This window comes from Salvelinus namaycush, unplaced genomic scaffold (assembly GCF_016432855.1).
Source record: "Salvelinus namaycush isolate Seneca unplaced genomic scaffold, SaNama_1.0 Scaffold11, whole genome shotgun sequence".
NCBI lineage: Eukaryota > Metazoa > Chordata > Actinopteri > Salmoniformes > Salmonidae > Salvelinus > Salvelinus namaycush.
Window position 1 is genome coordinate 724,551 of NW_024057786.1, and position 16,499 is coordinate 741,049.

Here is a 16,499-nt window from a genome sequence, read left to right on the forward strand (position 1 = left end):
GCCTCACGCACCAACACAGCAGCTCCCTCATTTCACTCTCCTCCAAACTCCCCATTAAATCCTTCACAGTCTCTGTATCATTCCCATTGCTCACCTCCAATATCAGCCCGACTGGCTCTGGTTCCTTCTTCGGCTCCTCGCGGTAAGCACGGGAAGTTGGCGCAGGTCTCCTATCTGAACTCGCCACACTCCCCATGTGCCCCTCCCCAAGAAACTTTTGGGGTTTCCTCGAGGGCTTCCTACCGCGCCGTCGTGCTCCTTTCTCCAACTCCATAATCCTGTAACCCTCCTCGCACTGCTCCAGCGAATCCCAGGCATGCACACACACAGACGCACACACACACACACACACACACACACACACACACACACTCATTTTCTCAGCGAGAGACATTCTTTTCTCTTCATCCTAGAGGTCTAAAAACAGCCTAATGGTTCCTAAATGGAGATAATCTTTCCTGCATCGCTGTGTGCGTGGCGTGTGTGTGTGTGTGTCTTTATCTTTAATTTAAAGACCCTTGCTCCCTTATGATCTGAAGCCATTCTTGTGATTTTGCTATTCATTGAAAATTGCTCAAATTCATTGCTCCGGCACTTTCTCTGGATCGATCGCCCACCTGTCTATCTCTTCCCAGGTTGTTCTCCACTCATCTTTTTCCCTGGTCCATTCCTCCACAAAGCGCTGTTCCCTCCTTTCACGCTGCTTGGTACGATTTAGGTGGGTGATTCTGTCACAATCGTCTTTGGGTGAAACATCTGATAAATATGTGTATGTGACCAATAACAATTGATTTGATTGTATTATTGAAAGTGTTAGATAATTCTCAATCCGCGTTGTGTCTTGTCTAAGAACAGTCCTTATCCGTGGTGCTGTATATTAACCATATACCACACCTCCTCAGGCCTTATCCGTGGTACTGTATATTAACCATATACCACACCTCCTCAGGCCTAATCCGTGGTGCTGTATATTAACCATATACCACACCTCCTCAGGCCTTATCCGTGGTGCTGTATATTAACCATATACCACACCTCCTCAGTCCTTATCCGTGGTGCTGTATATTAACCATATACCACACCTCCTCAGTCCTTATCTGTGTTACTGTATATTAACCATATACCACACCTCTTCAGGCCTTATCCGTGGTGCTGTATATTAACCATATACCACACCTCCTATGTCCTTATCCGTGGTGCTGTATATTAACCATATACCACACCTCCTCAGGCCTTATCCGTGGTACTGTATATTAACCATATACCACACCTCCTCAGTCCTTATCCGTGGTACTGTATATTAACCATATACCACACCTCCTCAGGCCTTATTGATTAATTACAACACATAGGTGTATTATAAGGCATTATAAAGGTCATTAAAATAATGATACATACTTCATAGAAACTGTTACCCTTCAGATATTCTAACAACTCACATTTTAAGATTCATTATGTCATTTGTTCCATGTTAAGGGCTCTAACCTTGGAACAAAACTATTTGTCTCCCTCTTGCTGTTGCATGCAGTTCCTCTCTCTCTTCCTCCATTCCTCTAACCCCTCCCTCCTTCTTACCCCACCCCTCTGGCAGAACCAGGAAGTCCCTCCCCCTCCCACAAACTCTCTTCTGTGGAAACGAAACTGATCTGAGTCTCTGTGTCGTCTGTCTGTGTGAGAGTGAACAACCGTCAAAATGGCTCAACAGGGAGATCTTCTGGACCAGGACCAGTTCTGTTGTTCTGTCTGTCTGGACCTACTGAAGGAGCCGGTCACTACTGCCTGTGGACACAATTACTGTCGAATCTGTATTGAGGGCTGCTGGGATCAGGATGTTCTGAAAGGGGTCTATAGCTGTCCTCAGTGCAGAGAGACCTTCACTCCAAGGCCTAATCTGAGGAAAAATAACATGTTGGCTGATATGGTTGAGAAACTGAAGAAGACAGGACTCCAGGCTGCTCCCCCTCCTGCTCTGTGCTATGCTGGACCTGGAGATGTGGCGTGTGATTTCTGCACTGGGACCAGAAAGCAGAAAGCCCTCATGTCCTGTCTGCCGTGTCTGGCCTCTTATTGTGAGACTCACCTCCAACCTCACTATGAATTTCCTGCTTTGAAGAAGCACAAGCTGGTCAAAGCCACCGCACAACTACAGGAGAAGATCTGCTCTCATCATGACAAACTGCTGGAGGTTTACTGTCGTACCGATCAGCAGTGTATCTGTTATCTGTGTACAATGGATGAACATAAAGGCCATGATACAGTGTCAGCTGCAGCAGAGAGGACTGAGAAACAGGTAAGACCAGAACAACTTGTTGGTGACTGTCTGATAAACAAAGAATTAAAGATACAGTAGCATCTGTTTGAATAAGAGATCATTCAAATGAAATCGATCCACAAATATGAACACAAACCTTGAGTATATAGATATGTTAACCCAGATTCTCCAAATGTATCACCAATTTCTAAAGTCAAACACTATTATCATTCTGAATGGCCTTTTATGAGTCCAAAGTTCAGTCTCAACCCCTTGATACATGTAGGCCCACCATAAAAACTATAATCATTAACATAGCAACATAATATAATATTGTAAAGGGACTTCCTCAGGATTGTAGACCTTCCTCTCTATGGGTCCTATGTCACATTACTATACTATTGATCTACTGGACTAATAAAGCTTGATAGCTCATTGAAGAGTGATTCTCCACAGAGTCAGCTGGGGATGAGTCAGCAGAAGGTCCAGCAGAGATTCCAGGAGAGACAGAAGGAGCTGAAGGACCTCCAACAGGCTGTGGAGTCTCTCAAGGTGAGTATTGTTGACCAGAGGAGACACACCATTTCACTTCTCTCCTACAATCAGAGAGAGGGAGAGGGACCCCTATCTAATCCCACTAACCCCACTGTTGGGAACAGGCTGTCTGGACCCCTTTCAGAGAATAGACTGGAGAAATGAGAGAATGGGTGTAGTAGTGAGATTCTGGTGGGTCCCAGTCCATCCGGGTGTGGAAGGAAATTAAATTGTAGACCAGTTAGCTAAAAGAGCTTTGAAACAAGATATAATTGATATTAATGTTCCACTGGGTAGAGGTGAGGCCAAATGTAAGATCAGAGACATTTTGATAGATGTGTGGCAGAAGAGATGGGACTCTGAGCACAAGGGACGGCATTTATATGTCCTCTAAAGGTCGGTGGACCAAGATTCAAAGGTCAGATTAGGAAGGAAGAGGTGGTGTTTACTCGATTGTGTTTAGGACATTGTACATTGAACTGGTCCTTACATCTGGTTGGCAGCATGTGAATGGTTTGTGTCTGGAGGGTATGGTGAATGAAACGGTGGAGCATGTGTTGTTATATTGTTGTAAGGATGTTGAAGAGAGGGACAGATTGAAGTGTAGGGTCATTGAGGTTGGACGGGGTTGGGGGGGGTTGGAAGGGATTTGGGGGATGGGGGAGGGTCTATTAGAAGTTACTAGGACTATTTTTAATTTTCTCAGGAGTTCTGAGTTAGGTAGGAGGATTTAGAAATGGTGTAAACCCTGATTGAACACACTCCATCACAGTAGGTGGCGCCATGCACCTTTAACGTTGGTTTGCGGACCGTCATTATATCATAGAAGAAGAAGTTGGTCTGTGAGGGTTTTGTGGTTCCTGAGGAGGGCTACTATTCTTTTTTATTTTGGTTTTCAAGTATTTTCAGAATTTATTGAAGCCAAAGCTAAAGCTACCCTAAACAATTCAATATATCAGTCACTATATTTTCTCTGTGATTTGTTGTTTTCCCGTCAACCGTTCCATCGCATCTTAACCGTGTTACCGGGCGGGCACTAGGACCCGGGGGAGGCTGCTGCTGCAGAGGCTGCTGCACCGGTAGTGACGTCAGTCCTACTTGTAGCTCATTGTGGTCAACGTCAGCTGTGGCTCGAGACTGCTAGCTAACGGTTAACGGAGAGGAAAAGACTCTGACAGGACACATTCATGTAGATAGGCTATGATGGCAATTTGTGGTAAGTTACAATAGAGAGAGAGACTTTTCACTACTATAGACTTTGGTCAGAATCAAAGCTTTGTTAACCAATACGTTTTTATGTGAGGCTGCCGGTAAGTTACAGTGTAACAGACGTTGTGAGCTAGCTAACGGTAACGTTAACGGTGTCTTTTAAACTCCACATAAGTTATGTGGCGATGATATCTAGATAACGTTGTATTTAATGTAGTTTTACTATCTGTGCCAGGCTATAAATGACACAGATGATATCTAGATAACGTTGTATTTAATGTAGTTTTACTATCTGTGCCAGGCTATAAATGACACACATGATATCTAGATAACGTTGTATTTAATGTAGTTTTATTATCTGTGCCAGGCTATAAATGACACAAATTATAGAGCAGGACCAAGAGGTGTTCTGTACCTGTCTGTCCAGGAGGGAGGAGAGTAGAGCAGGACCAAGAGGTGTTCTGTACCTGTCTGTCCAGGAGGGGGGAGAGTAGAGCAGGACCAAGAGGTGTTCTGTACCTGTCTGTCCAGGAGGGAGGAGAGTAGAGCAGGACCAAGAGGTGTTCTGTACCTGCCTGTCCAGGAGGGAGGAGAGTAGAGCAGGACCAAGAGGTGTTCTGTACCTGTCTGTCCAGGAGGGAGGAGAGTAGAGCAGGACCAAGAGGTGTTCTGTACCTGTCTGTCCAGGAGGGAGGAGAGTAGAGCAGGACCAAGAGGTGTTCTGTACCTGTCTGTCCAGGAGGGAGGAGAGTAGAGCAGGACCAAGAGGTGTTCTGTACCTGTCTGTCCAGGAGGGAGGAGAGTAGAGCAGGACCAAGAGGTGTTCTGTACCTGTCTGTCCAGGAGGGAGGAGAGTAGAGCAGGACCAAGAGGTGTTCTGTACCTGTCTGTCCAGGAGGGAGGAGAGTAGAGCAGGACCAAGAGGTGTTCTGTACCTGTCTGTCCAGGAGGGAGGAGAGTAGAGCAGGACCAAGAGGTGTTCTGTACCTGCCTGTCCAGGAGGGAGGAGATTAGAGCAGGACCAAAAGGTGTTCTGTACCTGCCTGTCCAGGAGGGAGGAGAGTAGAGCAGGACCAAGAGGTGTTCTGTACCTGTCTGTCCAGGAGGGAGGAGAGTAGAGCAGGACCAAGAGGTGTTCTGTACCTGTCTGTCCAGGAGGGAGGAGAGTAGAGCAGGACCAAGAGGTGTTCTGTACCTGCCTGTCCAGGAGGGAGGAGAGTAGAGCAGGACCAAGAGGTGTTCTGTACCTGTCTGTCCAGGACGGGGGAGAGTAGAGCAGGACCAAGAGGTGTTCTGTACCTGTCTGTCCAGGAGGGAGGAGAGTAGAGCAGGACCAAGAGGTGTTCTGTACCTGTCTGTCCAGGAGGGAGGAGAGAAGAGCTGGACCAAGAGGTGTTCTGTACCTGCCTGTCCAGGAGGGGGGACAAGGCCTGGTGGACCTGGAGAGCAGAGTTCTGACTCAATGAGTTGCAGAGGCTACTGTACCTACTGTCACTCTCTCTGTCTCTCTCTCTCTCTCTCTCTCTCTCTGTCTCTCTATCTCTCTCTCTCAACAGCGCTCTGCACAGGCAGCAGTGGAGGACAGTGATCAGATCTTTACTGAGCTGATCCGCTCCATTGAGAGAAGGAGCTCTGAGGTGAAGGAGCTGATCAGAGCCCAAGAGAAGGCTCAAGTGAGTCAAGCTGAAGGACTCCTGGAGCAACTGAAGCAGGAGATAGCTGAGCTGAGGAAGAGAAGCACTGAGCTGGAGCAGCTCTCACACACAGAGGATCACATCCGATTCCTCCAGGTAACTAAACTGTCTTGTTACATGTGATATGAAATGAACTTCATGTGAAACTATTCATCTCAATCATTATGTTGTCCTGTCTGTCTCTCTGTCCCTCTGTCTCTCTCTCTGTCCCTCTCTCTCTGTCCCTCTCTCTCTCTGTCCCTCTCTCTCTTTCTGTCCCTCGCTCTCCCTCTCTCTCTGTCTCTCTCCCCCTGTCTCTCTCTCTCTCTCTCTCTCTCTCTCTCTCTCTCTCTCTCTCTCTCTCTCTCTCTCTCTGACTCTCTCTCTCTGTCTCTGTCTCTCTCTCTCTGTCTCTCTCTCTCTGACTCTCTCTCTCTGACTCTCTCTCTCTGTCTCTGTCCCTCTCTCTATCTCTGTCCTCTCTCTCTCTCTCTCTCTCTCGTTCTCTCTCTCTGTCCCTCTCTCTCTGTCCCTCTATCTCTGTCCTCTCTCTCTCTCTCTCTCTCTCTCTCTCTCTCTCTCTCTCTCTGTTCCTCTCTCTCTCTCTCCGTGTCTCTCTGTCTCTCTCTCTGTCCCTCTCTCTCTGACTCTCTCTCTCTGTCTCTGTCCCTCTCTCTCTGTCCCTCTATCTCTGTCCTCTCTCTCTCTCGTTCTCTCTCTCTGTCTCTGTCCCTCTCTCTCTGTCCCTCTCTCTATCTCTGTCCTCTCTCTCTCTCTCTCTCTCTCCCCCTCTCTCTCTCCCTCTCCCTCTCTGTCTCTCCAGAGTTATCAGTCTCTCTCCAGTATCAGTGTATCTTCAGACTTACCCAGCATCGTTGTCCGTCCTCTTCAGTACTTTGGAGATGTGAGTAAGACTGTGTCTGAAGTGAGAGAGAAACTAGAAGACTTCCTTAAAGGAGAATGGACCAAGATCTCCACTACAGGTGTGTTGAAAACAATAAGAACATCAACTTTAGACCATTGAAAGTTCCCTACTAGTCATATACATGTGGAATATGGTCTGATGATAACATTCCCTCTCTCTGTCAATGTGTTTGTGTGTCTGTAGTGAATATAGTGGATGTTGTACTGCCTCCAGAGCCCAAGACCAGAGAACAGTTGTTACAATGTGAGTCTCTTTATTGTGAAGTAACTAACAGTCTCTTTTTACTGACACTCCTAACAATCCCTCTAGAAATATATAGCAATAGTAGATCTAATCAAAGACTGGGTATCTATCTGACTCCTCATATTTCTCTGATTTGATCTCTGCTGTGCTCTAATCAAAGACAGGGTAGATACAGTATCTGACTTAACTTATTGTTCTGACTCCCCTCATTGGTCTCTGCTCTGCTCTTCTCCCAGATTCCTGTCAGCTCACACTGGACCCAAACACAGCAGGCACACACCTCTCTCTGTCTGAAGGGAACAGAAAAGTGACACGTACAGACCAAGTCCAACCATATCCTGACCATCCAGACAGATTCACCAAAACGTTGCAGGTTCTGTGTAGAGAGGGTCTGTCTGGACGCTGTTACTGGGAGGTGGAGTGGACTGGGTGGTATGTTATTACAGCAGTCTCATATAAAGACATCAGCAGAACAGAGGAAGGTAATGATGGTGTTTTTGGCTACAATAACAAGTCCTGGAGTTTAAGGTGCTCTAGAGGTGGTTATTATTTCAGACACAATAATGTTGAGACTAAAGTATCAGGCCCTCAGTCCTCCAGAGTAGGAGTGTACCTGGATCACAAGGCAGGTACTCTGTCCTTCTACAGTGTCTCTGACACAATGACCCTCCTCCACAGAGTCCAGACCACATTCACTCAGACCCTCTATCCTGGGTTTAGGCTCAATGGTACTGCTGAGCTGGTTAAACTGTAGTAGGGTCCACATAGATACTAGTCATGCTGGTGTAGTCTATAGCTGAGCTGGTTAAACTGTAGTAGGGTCCACATAGATACTAGTCATGCTGGTGTAGTCTATAGCTGAGCTGGTTAAACTGTAGTAGGGTCCACATAGATACTAGTCATGCTGGTGTAGTCTATAGCTGAGCTGGTTAAACTGTAGTAGGGTCCACATAGATACTAGTCATGCTGGTGTAGTCTATAGCTGAGCTGGTTAAACTGTAGTAGGGTCCACATAGATACTAGTCATGCTGGTGTAGTCTATAGCTGAGCTGGTTAAACTGTAGTAGGGTCCACATAGATACTAGTCATGCTGGTGTAGTCTATAGCTGAGCTGGTTAAACTGTAGTAGGGTCCACATAGATACTAGTCATGCTGGTGTAGTCTATAGCTGAGCTGGTTAAACTGTAGTAGGGTCCACATAGATACTAGTCATGCTGGTGTAGTCTATAGCTGAGCTGGTTAAACTGTAGTAGGGTCCACATAGATACTAGTCATGCTGGTGTAGTCTATAGCTGAGCTGGTTAAACTGTAGTAGGGTCCACATAGATACTAGGCATGCTGGTGTAGTCTATAGCTGAGCTGGTTAAACTGTAGTAGGGTCCACATAGATACTAGTCATGCTGGTGGTGATGGTCCCCAGATGTGATGATTCATTCTGCTCTGTTTTATCTACAATGATTTAACTGATTTGATCTTCAGAAGATGTTATGAATTAAAATTCAATGTATTCATATTTTTGTAATTGCAATGTTTTAATCTTGTACATTTCCATGAATCATGATGTCTGGTGTTGATGTATATTGGTTGTCATTCAGAACCATTGATATGTTTTCTCAGTTGGTTCTCTGTCTCTATGTAATTCTCCTCAGTATCATTGATCAGCTTGTTGGTCCTAATTGATGTGTTCTCTGTCACCTGGAGCTGCATGGAAAATGGTCCAGGAACTAAAGGACAATTCAGGACTAGTCAGCCCACTACAAGCTGGTATCACTTACTTTCTACTAAACTATATGGACTGGTTTCCCAGACACAGATTAATCCTAGTCCTGGACTAAAAAGTATGTTCAATGTAGATGTCCAGGAAACCGGCCCTAAATGTGTCATCTTTCATCCTCCCATACTGCTCAGTCCAGCAACATTAAACCTGTCCAGCAGGTGGTGCTATTGACCAAACAATAAAATCAGCAGATATCTTGACTTGCCACTCAGTATATCAGTAATGTTCAGAATAGTACTTTAATATCATTGGAGATTGATGGTCTTTTTAATCCACTATCCAGAGTCAGGAACAGATGAAGTTAGGTCTGCTACTGTTCAGTGATTAAATATGATTTATGGTGATGGGAAATAATAAAAAACACTAAACTTCATCTAGTAATAGTTTTCCTTTGTTATTTATTCCAAGGTGTGTCTTTAACTTGTAAATGTATTGTGTGGAGGTGAGCTAGTGGTGTGGCTGATATAATAGAATGAAAAGGGAGGAGGGGAGGAAGAGGGGAGGAGTGAAGGGCTGTTCAAGAAACCAGATGAGGAAGATGTTCAGGGGAATTACTGTCTCTGTTCCAAATGGTTCCCTATTCCCTACGTAGTGCACTACGGTGCTTCTGACCAGGTCTAAAGTAGTGTTCTACGTAGGGAATAGGGTGTAGATTTATTACAATATCATGCTTTAGTGTTTGGCACAACAATATATTAGATCTCCACCCCCCCCACTTCCTGTCTGTCATCCCCCAGTTCTGTTAAGACTTCCTCTCATTGAACTGGGCCTCATTCTAAATGGTCACTTTGTATTGATAGTCCATACTGGGCTTTACTATGGTTCTACATACAGTACCTGTATTGATAGTCCATACTGGTCTTTACTATGGTTCTACATACAGTACCTGTATTGATAGTCCATACTGGTCTTTACTATGGTTCTACATACAGTATCTGTATTGATAGTCCATACTGGTCTTTACTATGGTTCTACATACGTTACCTGTATTGATAGTCCATACTGGTCTTTCCTATGGTTCTACATACAGTATCTGTATTGATAGTCCATACTGGACTTTACTATGGTTCTACATACAGTACCTGTATTAATAGTCCATACTGGTCTTTACTATGGTTCTACATACAGTATCTGTATTGATAGTCCATACTGGTCTTTACTATGGTTCTACATACAGTACCTGTATTGATAGTCCATACTGGTCTTTACTATGGTTCTACATACAGTACCTGTATTGATAGAGGAGAGGGGAACCCCACCTAGAGGAGAGGGGAACCCCACCTAGAGGAGAGGGGAACCCCACCTAGAGGAGAGGGGAACCCCACCTAGAGGGGAGGGGAACCCCACCTAGAGGAGAGGGGAACCCCACCTAGAGGAGAGGGGAACCCCACCTAGAGGAGAGGGGAACCCCACCTAGAGGAGAGGGGAACCCCCGCCTAGAGGAGCGGGGAACCCCCGCCTAGAGGAGCGGGGAACCCCCGCCTAGAGGAGCGGGGAACCCCCGCCTAGAGGAGCGGGGAACCCCCGCCTAGAGGAGCGGGGAACCCCCGCCTAGAGGAGAGGGGAACCCCCGCCTAGAGGAGAGGGGAACCCCACCTAGAGGAGAGGGGAACCCCGCCTAGAGGAAAGAACTTAGATTTGGAAACAATGGTGGAGTAATGCCGAGGGGATCTGGTTATTAGCATAAAGGGGAGGGACTATGACACTTCTATAAGCATGAAACTGTAAAAAAGGAGTGGACTGAGTCCGGCAGTTGGTCCATGGCCAAGCTCGGCTTGTTACTTTGTAATAAAGTGTATTTGAATTCACAAGTTCTGGTATCTGAGAAACATGATTGAGCAAATATTTACACAACATAAATGGCAAGCTTGCCAGGAGTGGCTGCAAGGGACCAGCAAATGGTGGAAAACTCTGTGACTGCAGACGGGTCTTTCTGGACAAATTGCGCAAACAGGTGGCCACCTAGATGAGAGGTAAGCTACGTTTTTATCTAACTAGGCAAGTCAGTTAAGAACAAATTCTTATTTACAATGACGGCCTACTGGGGAACAGTGGGTTAACTACCTTGTTCAGGGGCAGAACGACAGATTTTTGCCTTGTCAGCTCAGGGATTTGATGTTGCAACCATTATTAGTCCAATGCTCTAACCACTAGACTACCTGCCACCTCTACACTCTAACCACTAGACTACCTGCCGCCCCAGTTCTTACTTATAGTTAAAACGTCTTGGTGACAGGGGGGCAGTATTGAGTAGCTTGGATGAATAAGGTGCCCAGAGTAAACTGCCTGCTACTCTGTCCCAGATGCTAATATATGCATAGTCGTAGTAGTATTGGATAGAAAACAATCTGAAGTTTCTAAAACAGTTTGAATGATGTCTGTGAGTATAACAGAACTCATATGGCAGGTGAAAACCTGAGAAAAAAATCCAAAACAGGAAGTGGGAAATCTGAGGCTTGTAGTTTTTTAGCTCAGCCCCTATTGGAGATATTAGCAACTATGACTGAGGAGCCGTTTACTCTGGTCACCTCTGGGCACCTTTCATCCAAGCTACTCAATACTGCAGCCATAAGAAGTTAAAAAATATATATAGAACTGTAGAGAGGATCATCTCAGAGTTGAACGGACTCCTAAATCTGAACAAATTGGAAATACTATTGATCTACAACCCTATTCATAAACGTGTACAAATCTCAGGCGATGCTGGTGGGGGTATAAAGACCAGCGGTAATTTAGCCTACATGTTGGGGATGGACGTATGTGAAAGATAAATTATTCCCATTCCCTTGCGGATATACAGTGGGGCAAAAATGTGTTTAGTCAGCCACCAATTGCGCAAGTTCTCCCACTTAAAAAGATGAGAGAGGCCTGTAATTTTCATCATAGGTACACTTCAACTATGACAGACAAAATTAGGAAAAAAAATCCAGAAAATCACATTGTAGGATTTTTAATGAATTTATTTGCAAATTATGGTGCGGAGGTTATACCTATACCTAGCGGAGGTTAACCGTTAAAAGAAACTCAGTAAGTCAAAGACGACGTAAAGTGAAGAGGTCTGGACCAAAAACGTCAAAAAGAATACTCAGAAGTATTTTCTAAAAGAACAAACAACATGTCTCTTTTACACCGCATGTCCTCTGAAGCTATAAAGACAGAGCTCGATCTTTTCACGGCCCCCTGAACCCATCATTCAATAGAGAGGTCCAGTTATGTGGAGATAGCCCCACTCTCTGCCATTACAGACAACGGTCCTATAGAGTGTTTCTCCTTAACACAACATTCAATAGAGAGGTCCAGTTATGTGGAGATAGCCCCACTCTCTGTCATTACAGACAACGGTCCTATAGACTGTTTCTCCTTAACACAACATTCAATAGAGAGGACCAGTTATGTGGAGATAGCCCCACTCTCTGCCATTACAGACAACGGTCCTATAGAATTGTTCATCCCAGGCCATGGTGACAACTACCTGGACCTCAACAACACCTTATTGCATTTAGTCTCATAGGGACCAAAATAGATGTTGGTAATATTGCACATGATAACTTGGCGACCATCTTCTCCCAAGTCTCATTAATTACCCCTTGGTGACCATCTTCTCCCAAGTCTCATTAATTACCCCTTGGTGACCATCTTCTCCCAAGTCTCATTAATTTCCGATTGGTGACCATCTTCTCCCAAGTCTCATTAATTACCCCTTGGTAACCATCTTCTCCCAAGTCTCATTATTTACCCCTTGGTGACCATCTTCTCCCAAGTCTCATTAATTACCCCTTGGTGACCATCTTCTCCCAAGTCTCATTAATTACCCCTATGTGACCATCTTCTCCCAAGTCTCATTAATTACCCCTTGGTGACCATCTTCTCCCAAGTCTCATTAATTACCCCTTGGCAACCATCTTCTCCCAAGTCTCATTAATTACCCCTTGGTGACCATCTTCTCCCAAGTCTCATTAATTACCCCTAGGTGACCATCTTCTCCCAAGTCTCATTAATTACCCCTTGGTGACCATCTTCTCCCAAGTCTCATGAATTACCCCTTGGTAACCATCTTCTCCCAAGTCTCATTAATTACTTCTTGGTGACCATCTTCTCCCAAGTCTCATTAATTACCCCTTGGTGACCATCTTCTCCCAAGTCTCATTAATTTCCCCTAGGTGACCATCTTCTCCCAAGTCTCATTAATTACCTCTTGGTGACCATCTTCTCCCAAGTCTCATTAATTACCCCTTGGTGACCATCTTCTCCCAAGTCTCATGAATTACCCCTTGGTAACCATCTTCTCCCAAGTCTCATTAATTACCCCTTGGTGACCATCTTCTCCCAAGTCTCATTAATTACTTCTTGGTGACCATCTTCTCCCAAGTCTCATTAATTACCCCTTGGTGACCATCTTCTCCCAAGTCTCATTAATTTCCCCTAGGTGACCATCTTCTCCCAAGTCTCATTAATTACCTCTTGGTGACCATCTTCTCCCAAGTCTCATTAATTACCCCTTGGTGACCATCTTCTCCCAAGTCTCATTAATTACCCCTTGGTGACCATCTTCTCCCAAGTCTCATTAATTACCCCTAGGTGACCATCTTCTTCCAAGTCTCATTAATTACCCCTTGGTGACCATCTTCTCCCAAGTCTCATGAATTACCCCTTGGTAACCATCTTCTCCCAAGTCTCATTAATTACCCCTTGGTGACCATCTTCTCCCAAGTCTCATTAATTACCTCTTGGTGACCATCTTCTCCCAAGTCTCATTAATTACCCCTTGGTGACCATCTTCTCCCAAGTCTTATTAATTACCCCTTGGTGACCATCTTCTCCCAAGTCTCATTAATTACCCCTTAGTGACCATCTTCTCCCAAGTCTCATTAATTACCCCTAGGTGACCATCTTCTCCCAAGTCTCATTAATTACTTCTTGGTGACCATCTTCTCCCAAGTCTCATTAATTACCCCTTGGTGACCATCTTCTCCCAAGTCTCATTAATTTCCCCTAGGTGACCATCTTCTCCCAAGTCTCATTAATTACCTCTTGGTGACCATCTTCTCCCAAGTCTCATTAATTACCCCTTGGTGACCATCTTCTCCCAAGTCTTATTAATTACCCCTTGGTGACCATCTTCTCCCAAGTCTCATTAATTACCCCTTGGTGACCATCTTCTCCCAAGTCTCATTAATTACCCCTTGGTGACCATCTTCTCCCAAGTCTCATTAATTACCCCTTGGTGACCATCTTCTCCCAAGACTCATTAATTACCCCTTGGTGACCATCTTCTCCCAAGTCTCATTAATTACCTCTTGGTGACCATCTTCTTCCAAGTCTCATTAATTACCCCTTGGTAACCATCTTCTCCCAAGTCTCATTAATTACCCCTTGGTGACCATCTTCTCCCAAGTCTCATTAATTACCCCTTGGTGACCATCTTCTCCCAAGTCTCATTAATTACCTTTTGGTGACCATCTTCTCCCACATCTCATTAATTACCCCTTGGTGACCATCTTCTCCCAAGTCTCATTAATTACCTCTTGGTGACCATCTTCTCCCAAGTCTCATGAATTACCCATTGGTGACCATCTTCTCCCAAGTCTCATGAATTACCCATTGGTGACCATCTTCTCCCAAGTCTCATGAATTACCCCTTGGTAACCATCTTCTCCCAAGTCTCATTAATTAACCATTTGTGACCATCTTCTCCCAAGTCTCATTAATTACCTCTTGGTGACCATCTTTTCCCAAGTCTCATTAATTACCCCTTGGTGACCATCTTCTCCCAAGTCTCATTAATTTCCCCAAGGTGACCATCTTCTCCCAAGTCTCATTAATTACCTCTTTGTGACCATCTTCTCCCAAGTCTCATTAATTAACCCTTGGTGACCATCTTCTCCCAATTCTCATTAATTACCCCAAGGTGACCATCTTCTCCCAAGTCTCATTAATTACCCCTTGGTGACCATCTTCTCCCAAGTCTCATTAATTACCGATTGGTGACCATCTTCTCCCAAGTCTCATTAATTACCCCTTGGTGACCATCTTCTCCCAAGTCTCATTAATTACCCCTTGGTGACCATCTTCTCCCAAGTCTCATTATTTACCTCTTGGTGACCATCTTCTCCCAAGTCTCATTAATTACCCCTTGGTAACCATCTTCTCCCAAGTCTCATTAATTACCCATTGGTGACCATCTTCTCCCAAGTCTCATGAATTACCCCTTGGTGACCATCTTCTCCCAAGTCTCATTAATTACCCCTTGGTGACCATCTTCTCCCAAGTCTCATTAATTACCCCTTGGCGACCATCTTCTCCCTAGTCTCATTAATTACCCCTTGGTGACCATCTTCTCCCAAGTCTCATTAATTACCCCTAGGTGACCATCTTCTCCCAAGTCTAATTAATTACCCCTTGGTGACCATCTTCTCCCAAGTCTCATGAATTACCCCTTGGTAACCATCTTCTCCCAAGTCTCATTAATTACCCCTTTGTGACCATCTTCTCCCAAGTCTCATTAATTATCCCTTGGTAACCATCTTCTCCCAAGTCTCATTAAATTCCCCAAGGTGACCATCTTCTCCCAAGTCTCATTAATTACCTCTTGGTGACCATCTTCTCCCAAGTCTCATTAATTACCCCTTGGTGACCATCTTCTCCCAAGTCTCATTAATTAACCCTTGGTGACCATCTTCTCCCAAGTCTCATTAATTACCCCTTGGTGACCATCTTCTCCCAAGTCTCATTAATTAACCCTTTGTGACCATCTTCTCCAAAGTCTCATTAATTACCTCTTGGTGACCATCTTTTCCCAAGTCTCATTAATTACCCCTTGGTGACCATCTTCTCCCAAGTCTCATTAATTTCCCCAAGGTGACCATCTTCTCCCAAGTCTCATTAATTACCTCTTGGTGACCATCTTCTCCCAAGTCTCATTAATTAACCCTTGGTGACCATCTTCTCCCAAGTCTCATTAATTACCTCTTGGTGACCATCTTCTCCCAAGTCTCATTAATTACCCCTTGGTAACCATCTTCTCCCAAGTCTCATTAATTACCCATTGGTGACCATCTTCTCCCAAGTCTCATGAATTACCCCTTGGTGACCATCTTCTCCCAAGTCTCATTAATTACCCCTTGGTGACCATCTTCTCCCAAGTCTCATTAATTACCCCTTGGCGACCATCTTCTCCCTAGTCTCATTAATTTCCCCTAGGTGACCATCTTCTCCCAAGTCTCATTAATTACCTCTTGGTGACCATCTTCTCCCAAGTCTCATTAATTACCCCTTGGTGACCATCTTCTCCCAAGTCTCATGAATTACCCCTTGGTAACCATCTTCTCCCAAGTCTCATTAATTACCCCTTGGTGACCATCTTCTCCCAAGTCTCATTAATTACTTCTTGGTGACCATCTTCTCCCAAGTCTCATTAATTACCCCTTGGTGACCATCTTCTCCCAAGTCTCATTAATTTCCCCTAGGTGACCATCTTCTCCCAAGTCTCATTAATTACCTCTTGGTGACCATCTTCTCCCAAGTCTCATTAATTACCCCTTGGTGACCATCTTCTCCCAAGTCTCATTAATTACCCCTTGGTGACCATCTTCTCCCAAGTCTCATTAATTACCCCTAGGTGACCATCTTCTTCCAAGTCTCATTAATTACCCCTTGGTGACCATCTTCTCCCAAGTCTCATGAATTACCCCTTGGTAACCATCTTCTCCCAAGTCTCATTAATTACCCCTTGGTGACCATCTTCTCCCAAGTCTCATTAATTACCTCTTGGTGACCATCTTCTCCCAAGTCTCATTAATTACCCCTTGGTGACCATCTTCTCCCAAGTCTTATTAATTACCCCTTGGTGACCATCTTCTCCCAAGTCTCATTAATTACCCCTTAGTG

The 16,499-nt window shown here is 44.9% G+C and overlaps 3 protein-coding genes across 4 annotated transcripts in view; 2 read left to right on the forward strand and 1 right to left on the reverse strand.

Annotated features, from left to right (window-relative positions):
• The window catches only part of LOC120035714, a 359,237-nt gene that overhangs the window by 186,227 nt on the left and 156,511 nt on the right, over positions 1 to 16,499 (forward strand). The window lies entirely within an intron of this gene.
• Positions 1 to 16,499, reverse strand: part of LOC120035716 (tripartite motif-containing protein 16-like) — a 213,964-nt gene that overhangs the window by 161,072 nt on the left and 36,393 nt on the right. The window lies entirely within an intron of this gene.
• Positions 1,656 to 8,985, forward strand: LOC120035708 (tripartite motif-containing protein 16-like). The gene is made up of 7 exons (XM_038982270.1): positions 1,656 to 2,290; positions 2,708 to 2,803; positions 5,551 to 5,784; positions 6,491 to 6,650; positions 6,776 to 6,835; positions 7,072 to 7,317; positions 8,485 to 8,985. Exons 1-7 carry the CDS (start codon positions 1,694 to 1,696, stop codon positions 8,781 to 8,783), a joined length of 1,692 nt encoding a protein of 563 aa, XP_038838198.1. The 5' UTR covers positions 1,656 to 1,693; the 3' UTR covers positions 8,784 to 8,985.